The 12978-nt window shown below is 40.5% G+C and overlaps 1 protein-coding gene across 1 annotated transcript in view; it reads left to right on the top strand.

Annotated features, from left to right (window-relative positions):
• klf7b (Kruppel-like factor 7b) overlaps window positions 1–12727 on the top strand; it is an 87409-nt gene extending 74682 nt beyond the window's left edge. Inside the window, exons 3-4 of the mRNA XM_012868459.3 lie at window positions 3293–3416; window positions 11506–12727. Of these exons, the coding sequence (XP_012723913.1) occupies window positions 3293–3416; window positions 11506–11557 (176 nt within the window). The 3' untranslated portion in view covers window positions 11558–12727. The remainder of the gene's footprint in view (window positions 1–3292; window positions 3417–11505) is intronic.
• The last annotated feature ends 251 nt before the right edge of the window (window positions 12728–12978 follow it).

Below are 12978 nucleotides of genomic sequence, written 5' to 3'. Positions count from 1 at the left end.
TAAGAGGATTGATGTGTGTTGTGACGAGAGAAGAGGGGCTAGTGGGACATCTGGCTAACTGACTGTAAGCTGCCACATCACAGCCCATCAAAAGTCATCAAGACCCAAATTATAGTAACCGCCCCTTAGTTCACAGCCAGGGCTCTGATGTCAAGTTTGGACTTTTTTTTGTGTCAATGTTTCAAAATTGAATTAAAATACAGATTTCTGCTGCTGTGTGGAAAACAGGCAATATGGAGACTCAGTTTGGGAAATACATTTGGGCCCAGAAATATTCAGTACTTACAAATCTTTTTTTTTTTTTTTTTTTATCTTATGCAAAGGGAGTCAAGGATTGTGCAATTTAAGAAAAATTGCTTTTGTGAGTCAGGTTTATATACCTTTCGGAAATAATTTGTGTGAATCGAGAAAAAGGCTGTGTATTGGATTTAGAGTGCCCAGGAAATAAGGACTCCATTAGCTTTTTTATTTATTTACATACTTTCACAGGGGATTGGTCCCTTTTGTTTTTTCCCTTTCGTCTGACTTTTTTTGGTTACCGACCATCTTTTACCGACTATGCATCAATTTATGCCCACCAAAGAGGACGTTCGGTTCCTCCCTTAACAACCGACAATTTAAAGCAATTTTCAATAATTTGCTCATAGTCTCCCAAGACAAGGATGGCTTTATAACTCATTTACACTTATTTTGGTTTTGTAAGAGTTCAAGTGACCCAAAAAGGAATAAAAAAGCAGAATGAATAGATAAAGTTTTATACAAGGTTTTCAAATAATCATTTTCAATAATATCAGATGAAGAAATACGTAAGTAAGGGATAATATCTGACTAGGTGTCCATTATCAGCAATTAATGGACGACCGTCCGAGGCATCATCCCACCTATACCATGGTCACTTACGAAAAAAAAAAAAAAATGAAATCAATGGTTAATACTTTATTGTCATTTTTCACTATTAATTTTGTAAGTTTTTCGTAAGAAGTGGCTGAGAGAACTACTTAATATCTTTCGTTGTGACACGTTGCCAGGGTAACTAGCTCTGTGTTTTGTCAATGGTCTTGCCGTGACCAGCTAACGTTTGCGCCAGTGCAATAATTTTGAACAGTCAGGCTATTTGACCGGAACTTCTTTTATAGGTGTCCCGTATTACTTTTAACGGACACCCTGTGGCCAATCAGAATTGAGTATTCACCCACACCTAAAACATGGTATAAAATTTAATTAAATCATAATTAATATTTAAGCTTTTCTCATGACAATTTAAGGCAACAAACATAGCTCACCACTGTCAGGGTGTGAATGATTGATTGTAGTGTAAAGCGCTTTGGGGTCGTCAGACTTGATAAAGCGCTAAACGATTACAAGCCATTTACCATTTGTATACAAAATGGGTTGTTTACAGGAACAAAACACAAGTAAGCAAGGAACAAATTGCCACAACATGGATATGAAATGTAGTCCTAATAAAGGGGCAAATTGACTACAAACAATGTGTACATTTTTACGATCAACAATACAGAATTTATTAAGTACATATGTCCTATCACACAATAAATATGTTTTAAATGTGGACACATCAACTTTTTTACCCTAAAAGCTTACTCTTCAAAACAAAACCAATTACATTTGTAAAGTTTTCAGTCAAAAGTGACATTTTAATTTCAGTTTTCAGGAACCAATAACATTCTAGCAAATATAGCAAAATATGTCATGTTGGATTTTTACTCTAACTTTATTCTTCACACAAATATGAACAGTTCCAAGACCATGTGGTCAAGATATTCAGCTAAACAGTTAAACTAAAGGGCTTATATTTCCTGGGATGCTCTAAATGCAACATAATAATATCTTTTAGATTAGTCAGATATTGTACCAATTTTTTTACATGGATAATTCAAGAGGTTTTAAATGAAAGTGTTGTTGATAGAGTCCCATTTATGGGTTGCAACACTAACTAGCCATATAGAGGACATGAAAAAGACTCATGGAAGAAGATCCTCTGATCAGATGAGACCAGCAATGTGCAAAATGGCAACATAATGCTGTGGCCGTGCTCTTCACCAGAAGGACCACAGAAGCTGTTCAGAGTTGATGAGAAGATGAATAGAGCTAAATAAAGGGCAGTCATGGAAGAAAGCCTGTCACAAGCTGCATAAGACTTGAGACCAGGATGGAGGTTCACCTCCCAGCATTAAAACCCACCTTTTAAATGGTGATTGTTTTAAGCAAACCCTGATAAGTAGGTCAGCTATGGTACCTTGAATTTGTTCCAGTAGATGTTCTTACATACTGTATAGCCTAGGTACTACTTTGCAGTGACAGCATGTTATTTGAATTAATATTATTTTAAAATCCTTTCATTATTAAAACTTGCCGAGGATTTTTAATAATCTGTAGGGGTAAACCACAGTTGCATTCCTTCTCCTCTCTTACTGGTTCTGGTGTAAGTTTTTTTGAGCAAATGATCTCAGTGCAAGTCTTGACGAACTGCTGCCTCATCTGACCCAACACTTGAACGCACAAGAGAGAAAGCTTCACACAGAGACACATCATCAGGTCCCATCTGAGGGCAGTCTGCTCTTACATGCTACACATGCACACACACACACACACACTCCTCTAACAAAACACACACACACAGCTGGAAGGCTTTCTATCATGGTAAGATAACTACAGGCTGAGAACAATAGACCATCTCTTCTCCCATCTGGCGAACCGGAGGATGAAACCTCATTTACATTTCAAACCCCCCCCTACACACACACACACGCATACACACACAGAAGAGTGTGTGTGTGTGTGTGTGTGTGTGTGTGTGTGTGTGTGTGTGTGTGTGTGTGTGTGTGTGTGTGTGTGTGTGTGTGTGTGTGTGTGTGTGTGCATGGATGGGCGGAGGTGTGGTAATAAAGGGAACAAAACGAGATTCATTTCAGGGTGAATTTGGGATTATGAATTAACATGCTGCAGTGCTGAAAGACTTCATTTATAGCTAATTGAGTGTGTTGGCTCATTAAAATGGCTGTTGTGTAAAACTGCTCTGCCTGGCTGCCCCTGGGCTGGCTGGCTGGCTGGCTGGCTGGCTGTGTGTGTGTGTGTGTGTGTGTGTGTGTGTGTGTGTGTGTGTGTGTGTGTGTGTGTGTGTGTGTGTGTGTGTGTTCGGAGGGAAACCTCGGGGTGGTAACCTCCCCATAAGTGAACAGCTGTAGTTTAGACGTGTGAAATTAGATGTAGAAATTGTAATAAAATGTGACACCTTCTGCTCTTTTTCTCCGTTTCTCTGCCGCCCTGTCAGGTGAGAAGCCCTATAAGTGCTCATGGGAGGGCTGTGAATGGCGCTTTGCCCGCAGTGATGAGCTGACGCGACACTACCGCAAACACACCGGCGCGAAACCGTTCAAGTGCAACCACTGCGACAGGTAAACACTCACTTCTTTTTATTCACGGAGATTACTGACACGGAGTGCAGTTTGAATTTGGAGAATGTATTTAGGTAACAAGTTGGAGTGTTTATCCTACAACCAGAAGTAGAGTTGGTCAATTTGGGGCCCAAGAACAAAAAACTCCTTTCTTTTAATTTTCATTTAAAATAATCACTGACAATATCCAAACCCCTTGTACTTTTCACCTTTTGGCACTTTAGAAACATCCAGGCATTCTAGGAAGGTCTCAGAGGTTTGTCGGATGTCTCCCTTTGCCATGTGGAGAGGTTTAATGCAGGACTAAAAAAAAATAAAATAAATAAATAAACCAAACATTCACCACTTCTTGAAGCACACCTGAATTCAAAAAGCACATTGCACAACGGCAAACTTACCAAGAGATTGTCGTCTCCGTGAACCGGCAGGCTGTGCAAAGAAAGCGTGACTCACTGTAGCTTTGCAGAGCTGCACAGGTCAGGCAAGGGGAATGTTTCCAAAAGACAAATATCAGTCACGGACCCCACATAGCTCCACTTTACTGGAGACTGGCAAGAAGAAAGAAAAATCATAAGAAATCCTGTCTAAACTACAAAGCCATTTAAGGACACAGCAATCCAATGGAAGAAGGCCTTTTGGTCAGTTGAGACGATAATGTAACTTGTTGGTCCAAACGCTTTGCTATTTATAGAAAAAGGAACAGATAATATCACCTTTAACACACAATCCCCACAGTGAATTATGGAAGTGGCAGCATTGTGCTTTGGGAGTGCTCTTTTGTAGCAATAATATATACATATAGGCAGAGCTACAATTTAATGGTTTAGATCCATATTGACGTGCTAGAAATGCCCCGTCAAAGTCCAGACGTGAACAGACCGATTTTTCTCAGGGTTTCTATCCAGGATGACTGGGCCTGAGCTATTTCGCAAAGAAGATATTGTAAAAAGAATTTCATTATGTAGGTGATTATTCAGATTTTCTTTTAAAAAAACTTTAAAACCATGTATCATTCTACCTTCCACTCACATTTATATTTTCTCTATGTTGGTCTATCACAGAAAACCTTAATTATAAGCACTGAAGATTGTTGATTTTTGAGAGAAAATGTAAATGAATTCATGTGTTGGTAAGATTTCTGCCAAGCCCTCTGGGTGGCCTTTTTTTTTTAAAAAAAAAAAGTCTTCCATTTTCTCCTGTTTGCAGCCTTTATGCCAATTACCAATGCGTATCATTTAAGTCACAACAAAGCGTGTTCAAACTGACATTTGAAATAACTCAAATAAGATTCCAGATTAAGTTTGTCATTTTCTCTCCCTCTCTCTCTCTCTCTGTATATTAAAGCAGAAGAATGATAGGAACAGTTTGCTGTCATATCAGCGTACGACAGTCTTTTTCTCTGTAGAAACAGCGTCTGAACATTGGCTTTTAATGCATTCAAAGCAGCAGGGAATCCGCCAGCTTTTTTGACGAATGATAAATAAAACAACATTTTTCATCCAGCCTCAATCTACAGGCATCTCGTGCGGCGCTCGGGGTTTGTAATGATCCACGACAAATTTCTTCTCCCTCTTTCATGCACAAGAAAGATCAAGTTTTTTTTAAATAATGAACAAAATATTGCAAATTAGTTGTTTTGAATTGTGAACATCTTCTTAAAAGAAGTTATGCTTCTTTAGCAGCTGTGAAACAACAGCTCAGTGGAGTTTGTTTTTTTCTTGAAGGGTGATAAATATTCAACACTACAGCTTGTGGTGTGGTCAATGTAATGATAAGGAATGTTATTAGTCTAAATTAAGTTAGTCCTTAACAGGGAAGAGAAAGAAAGAACGTGGTGTGGAGCAGGTTGCTGCTCGGAAATGGACTACAGATGTATTGACTTTTAGGACTGTGTTTTTCCAATTGATCCTGAATCAATTTGTTTGTTTCACCGACTCGTGTCCAGTCCAATTTAAGGAAAACAAAGCCGAAGCCGACGGGAGGGTGCATGTTCTCTTTTTCGTAAACTAAAGACAGGCTGAGAGCGTGCTAGACCACAGCCAGAGCTGTATTTGTGAGCCTTTTGCTTGTCACATTGTCACTGTTTAGTTTTTGCTCCTTAAGGTTCGGCGTGTGTGTCCCCCTGCGTGTGTTCGCATGTGTGTGTGTGCGTCCATGTGTGCTTACTCATGCCCTTGTTAAATGGATTCAGGCTATTGGCAAGCAGGTCGCAGCTAATTGAGTGGCACCAGATGCCAGCTCCACTTGAACATGCACCGTGTGTGTCTGCACCACCTTCCAATTTATTTCTCACACACACACACCAACTTTCACCCAAGAGAGAGTGTAATTGGCTGTTGTGGGTTCCCTCTAGTTTTGGTTTAACACATAAACCCCCAAAGAAACCTGCTGGAAGCTTCTAATCCAGGCTGGGAGCTGGGACTGCATTAGCTCCTTTTTGGAACAAACAGAAATGCAAAGTCATTTTGGCTGGCGTGAATAAATGCACACACGACGACAAGAACAAAGGCAAAGACACACCGTCTTAATTATTTTCTATTAGGTTTTGGCTCGAATCGAATTTACATGTTTCAACTTCAGCATGTGAAGTTGATCATTATTAAAATGTTGGGCTGCCACGTCAATTAAAACATTTTAGCATTTTTAGTCACTCAAAGTGAAATCCGTCTGGAAAAAAAGGGGGACTAGAGCATCAAAAACATAAAGCAATTTTTTGTATATTTCTTTTTTCTTTTTTTTTTGATTTTTTTTTAGTCAGAAGAACTATTAAGAACATCTTTTTTTCTCTGTGTTCGTCTCACCCATGGGCATCAGTAGCTTTTTAGCAGGCTACATGCCAGAGTAAGTCTTTTAGCCATCTGAGATCAGGTTGCAGGGGTATCGGATCCAATATGGAAACCCAGCAGTGTTGCCTGATCTTGCGAGAGAAACAAGCAGCCAGCTTTTATGAAAACATGCCCAAAAGAAGCCCAACAAGCAACCTACCACACTGAAACAAGGAGCCAGTTTTTTAGTGGATCAGCTAAAAAAAATAAAAAATAAATTAAAGTTTAATTAGGTTTTCCAACAACACTTGGATAGGAAATATTTTCTTGTGTTTTTTCTATTTTCGAAGTCGAAGTTAGCTTGTGAGACCTTCTGGTGTAGTCGTCTTTTGTATACTGACAAACACAACATCAAATGGACCCAGAGAACGATAGCATGTGTTTTGGTGTCCTTTATTTCATATCTCCAATGCTTCCCCTTTGTTTTGTTTTTTTGTGTGCTTAAATAACAAAACGGATTAAAACATGCTTAACACAGTCAAGAGATTTGCACATCCACACAAATGCAAAAGTACATCTGCGATGGGTGGAGTCCACCAAATATTACCATGAGAATAGCAAAAAGTGACCGCCATTGAGAAGTTAATATTTGATAAAATGTTCTGTCTGACAGTATTTCCCCAGAGGACGGACACACACACAAACACACACACACACACACACACACACACACGTATGTTATTAATTCTGACTAATCAAGCAAAGACGCCCTGAAGTTTCAATGGAGCTGCTGGGAGGAGTTAAGGGGAAAGAACAAAAAAAGAAAGGAGGAAACGGAGAGTTAAGATGAAGAAAGGAAGCTAAGAAGAAGCTAAGAAGGAAGCCTGTGTGTGTGCTTCAAGGGATTGGGAGTTAGAGGTTACCAGCTGGAGTAGCTGCCCCCCCCCCCCCCCCCCCCAACCCACACACACACACAACAGTTACAAAGTAACTGGCATGACCATCTGTCCACACAGAGAGAGAGAGAGAGAGAGAGAGAGAGAGAGAGAGAGAGAGAGAGAGAGAGAGAGAAGGTGTTACAGTAGGTACCACATGGCTGGCTGAGAAATCTAAAACTCTTAAATCTATCCAGTTGCCCCACATATTGAACGGTGACATGCCACAGTAATTACAGTTGCTAGTTCTTTTTGTTGTGCTGTTTGGGATTATACCGCTGTACGCCTTGTGTTAACTGCAACTAGAAGTCTGTGATGTGTCAAGTGGTCATCCAGAATGACACAGCCAGAGGGAAAAGCACATATTAAGACTATGTGCTAAAGGTACAGGCCCTTCCTCCAAATCATTGGAATCTGGTGCTCCAATCACTTGAATAAAATCTATAAACTTTAAGTGACCTCACGTTTGGGGATGGGCCATCTCTGTTCCAACATGACTGTGCACCAGGGTGTATAAGAAGGCCCATAAAGACATGGATGAGCAGGTTTGGTGTGGAAACACTTGACGGGGATGCAGAGTCCTGACCTCAACCTGACAGATCACTTTCATGACAAATTCTAGCAGGGATTGAAGCAAGCCCTTTTCATCCAACATCAACGTCTGACCTCTCAAATGCACTTTTTGAAAGATTGTCAAAAAGTCCCATCAACATACCCCAAAACCTTGTGGACATACTTCCCAGGGGAGATTAAGCTGTTATAACTGCAAAGGGTGGACCAACATGATCTTGAACACAAAGGATGACGTTTATAAGTGTTTGATGGAAATACTTTTAGCAATAAAGGGTATTTTAGCACTGAGACTAAATGACATAAAAAGCCAACTTGCTGACTACTTCTTCTTTGACTTAATCTTACGTCAAGTGGTGCATCTCCAGGAATCACACTAAATAAGAGAAACTTGATGTTTCTTCTTTTTCATTTATAGCTACTCTTTTCTAAAGCATTTGCAAATAATCTACACAACTGCTCTCTGATTTCTTCACCAGTGGGGATTTATTTTAACATTTTTTTTTTTTTTAAATCATGTGGACTATCAAAACACAGGTACCTATTTAGAGTTTTGCTTTACACTGACTGGTTCCCTGTTAAATTTGCAAAGAACGTTTTTGAAATTGTTAAAAACCGCAGCTTGCCCGTAGTTTGGAGCAGCTCGTTGGGAACTGCCACCCAGCAGTACTGTGGTTCTCACTGAGGCTGCTTTCAGAATCTGAAGGCTAAAATGGTCCGCATTACTCACAGCAGAGTCAGGCTTTAAACTGCTAATTTTCCTTTTGAGTATTTGTCTCCGCATCTGCTTAGAACTGGATTGAAAAACCAGTCCGCCTAAACGCATGAGAAAATGTGCAACAAAGACAAAGAATACGACTGACTAATTAACAATGAATTCAGCCTCTGGCAAATTGAATTTGTGATTTCCCACCCCCATGTGGTTGCTTTTCTCCTTTTAGTTCAATCATTGATGTTGAATATTATTAAGGGTGTTCAGCTTTATGGTGCTTCCAATCCATAAAGCACAAGTTATAAAAATGAAGCACTTACGACATTGAGATTTTTATTTATTTTTTTAAAAATCACCAGCACCTGGTTTTATGTCATCCGATGCAGTCGGCGCTGTACTAAATGGCCGAGCACGAGCGCCAGCCCGTCTGCATTAGTCTCCGTGTTCACTGTGCATATCTAATTAGTCTCTGCAGTTGTATTTTACTCTGAGCTGCCGAGCTGACTGCGGAGCTGTGGAGGTCTGGCTGTGATTTGCAGCCATGATTGAGTCATGTTTAGGAAATCACTGGAGCTGAATGGGACTTTACTCATCATTAGATCTTGGCGCCGTTCATGTAAAATAATGAAGTAAGTCAGCTTAAATGTAGCAGTTTCAAAATGATGGGAGTATCCTCTCTGTACTTGTTTGTGTCACAGATTTGCCTGTTTTAACTCTGGCTGTCTTCCCAGCTTTAGCCTCAAATATATTTATCTTTATTGCAATAAAAATCATCTTTGACTGGCTCTAGAAGGACTCTTAAGTGAGAATCGATTGTAGTATTTTGCTTTATCTTGGCAGGTGGTGTCCCTGTTAAAATGGGCTGAAGTATTTAAAAGCTGGATAACATAGAGATGGATCTGCAAATCTCCTATATCTGCCTGTCACATACATGTGGGTGAAACCACAACAGTTTTTTTTATTTTTTATTTAGATAAAGGATGACTTTGTCTAATGACTAAATACAGTTAAGTCCAACATTATTCATACCCCTGGCAGCTTTAGATTTAAACCAATAAGCTTCTCTTTGATGGGTGATGAGACAAGTGTCTCTCAAAAGATGTGGATGGAACCTCAGTTTTGAAAAAAAAATAAAAAATTCATCAGTTTTTATTCATATAAAAAAAACTGAACTACAAAAATTACGTATACTCTCATCAATAATCAAATGAAAACTCATTTCTGCCATTAAGGGTATCAAATCCCACTATGTCTCTGTGTTTACCTCCATACATCTTCCCTTCAGCTCTGATAAAATGTCCATGTCCCTGCTAAAGAAAAGCATCCCCACAGCATGATACCACCACCAGAGTTTCACTATGACCATGAGGATGTGCAAGGTTACTTTTCCTCTATAGATATTATTTCGGATTTGGGCCAAAGAAGTGAAAATTTGCTCTCATCTGACCAGACCATCTTCTTCCACATGTTTGCTGTGTGGTCAATGGCTTGTGGCAAACTTTCATAGGAACGTCTTGTTGGCTTTTTTGTCTAATTTCTAAAGGCCATAATTGTGGTAAGCACAACAAATATTTGTTCAGTCAACAGATTCTGCGACATGGGCTCTGTAGCTCCCACAGACTTGCCATGGACCTCTTGGCATCTTCTCTGATTAAAGGTCTTATTGTCCAGCCTGCCAGGTTAAGTGCATGGCCATGCCTGGGTTGGTTTCCAGTTCTGCCTTACTCTTTCCAAACTCAGATGACGGACTTAACCCATCCTGGGATATTGTTTCCTAACCTAAATTTGCTTTAAACATCTCCCAAACTTTACCCCTGGCATGTTGCTGTGTTTATTAGCCTCATGATTCTGTTTGTTCACTAGTTTTCTCTAACATACCTCTGAATTAAAGCACACACAATCACACTCTATTTATTAATTAGGTTACCTCTTAAGGCAGTTTGTTAGGCCAGATTTATTTTTGGATATACCTATGGCGTATCAGCATGCATTTTTCTTCTACTTCACAATTATGTATTGCCTTGTGTTTGCCTACCACATCAAGTTTGTGGTTGTAGGGCGACTAAATGAGAAAAATGTCAAAGGTGTGAATACTTGTACAAAATGCCACGTGTGATTGTGAAGCAAACGGACATAAAGTTCTGTTACAGACAACACTTTGTCATTAGTTAAGTAGTACAGTATAAAACGAACATATCGTACCTCAAAGTTCCCTAAAAATGATATGAAAGTTATAACTTGTGTGTTGGTGCGATTCAGATAGCACTGAATCGACTAAGTCCATTGCTGTCAAAGAATCTGCTGACAACTTGGAGAGTTTGAGGAAAAGCTGTAATCCACGGTTTCATTGTGTCTTCTGGTGGCTAAAAGGAATTAACAAGAGGATGTGTGATCTGGCTTTGAATCAGACCAGGAGAGGCTCGCCATTTCAAGTGAGGTCTTCGATCGGTGTAGATTTCTAATGCCTGAATTTAGGAGTCCACTGCTTCTACATATGTAGCACTGAGGATGCAAATCAGTTACTGTAGTTGAACAAAAAAAAGGAAAAAAATGCAAGTCTTCTTTATTCCTTGACTATAATAAATTGATGTTGAATATATCCAAAGCATGATCCTTTTTTTGTTGAATTCAGCTCGAGGCACCATAGATCAATAAACAGTACATAAAGTGTCAGGGTTTAACCTTATGAGAGCCTTTTCCACAAATCCAGAGAAAATATACGGGGTGGAAGTGTGGACTATTTCCAGCAAACTACATGTTGTCGGTGGGAAGTTGACGAAGCATTGGATTATGAAAATTTCTCTAAAATCATGCAGAGCCAGTGGGTATTAAGGGGGTCTGGCATATGGCACAGCTAGAGCCAAAATCCAGCTTTTGGCATTGATCAGCAGACTTCCAGGCCTAATTCATTAGTTATTTTATGTAAATCACTCTGTTTTATCACAAAACACCCATGTCTGTTTAATTGTTGCCTCATTCCCATTGGATCCCTTACCTTCTGCTGTGTCCTAGCTCCTTTACTTCTTAGGATTTGTCGTGCATGCTTCATGCAAACTATGGGTTGAGAGTTTCCCCCGGACACACCGTATCTCTGCTTCGTTCCGCAGGTGTTTCTCTCGATCGGACCACCTGGCCCTGCACATGAAGAGGCACATCTGAGGCAGACAGGAGGGGACGAGGAAGACAATTGGTGAAGGAGGCGTGACAAGAGAGAGGGATGGGCAGAGAAGCTACCAACCATTAAACCAACAAAAACAAGCGGTTGCTTCAAGAAGCCGCCGGAGAAGAGGGGAAAGGAGGAGACGAGGAGTAGCTAGATTGTTGTTTTTCTTTAATATTACACATTCACATTTTCGCAGTAGTACACATACTTCGCACATCCGTCTTCTAGTGCATCATCCCGGTGAAACCCTCGCTGCTCGGGGGACTTGGACACTGCCAAACCATGCTTAAATTGCTTGACGAAACACTCCGCCGCCTTATTTTCTTTCCGTGTATTCAGCCGTTTACATTATTGAGTCATTTTGGTGAGGAAATAGTCCAGTTGGGGAAACTCTTAAATATTCACTTAGTCCGTGCTTTCAAATACTCAGCTTTTTTTCTTGCTGTTTTTCTACATGGAACATAAGGAAATATCATCTGCCGCACTCAGCTCCTGTAATCTATGTGAAGAAAACAACAACAACGCGACGTCTGTGGGAGAGGCACCATGCGGATCGAGACTGACAATCGAAGCCCCACCCCCACCCCCGAAACCCCACTCCCCCGATGGGGCTCGGATCGCTGTGCGTTTCAGGGCACCCGTGGGAAATCGGTCAGCAGATGCTGCTGCAGCTCTCAGGCTCTCCTCCAGAGGGAGTTTGCATCTCTCACCTTCATCGAGACGCCTGCCGCCTCCGCAGGCCATCCAACAGAAATGCGCAGCGACACTTTCTTCCCTTTTTTTCTACTTTGAGGAACAGTAATCCTTCTCGTTGTTATATACAAAAAAAAAAGAATGACACTTTTGTGCGTTTCTCTCTTTGAGAAAACTTCTTAGTGTTCACTGAAATGTTTAGACGAAAGACTGAAAATCCAAGAGGACTTCAACAGAATGTGTGGGAAGGGAAGGAGAGCGTTGCTGGTCTCTTTATCCCCCATGTGCACTGACTCTGCAGACTGTGAGCAACCGATGGATGGGGGACGGGAAAAAAAAAAAACTGAATCAGCTCAGAGTAAATGATTTGTGTTTTATTTGGACTGAAATAAAAGCAAAAAGCAGAGAGGTCTTAACTTTTCTCTGCTGCTCTTTCTGCCCTGCAACCCAACGCAGCTAAAAAAAAAAAAAAACAGCCCCCCCCCCCCAGGATGACCTCCTGCGGTCTAAGAGAGAGGAAAAAACTTCTTTTTTTTTTTATTCATGAGTCTCTTCTTTTATTCTGAAAGTCATCCGTGTGTGTTTTCACTAACTCAGAGGAACCATCTTCCTGGCAGCACTGCAGGGCGAGAACTGAGGCTTAAAGAGCTGCTCTTTGCTTATTCACATGGGACTCAAGACGCCAGCCAACATTTGCATGTTGGTTCTGAACAGGACTGGTCAC

The sequence above is a fragment of the Fundulus heteroclitus genome, chromosome 7 (assembly GCF_011125445.2).
Source record: "Fundulus heteroclitus isolate FHET01 chromosome 7, MU-UCD_Fhet_4.1, whole genome shotgun sequence".
Lineage (NCBI taxonomy): Eukaryota > Metazoa > Chordata > Actinopteri > Cyprinodontiformes > Fundulidae > Fundulus > Fundulus heteroclitus.
This window is presented reverse-complemented; position numbering and strand designations above follow the sequence as displayed.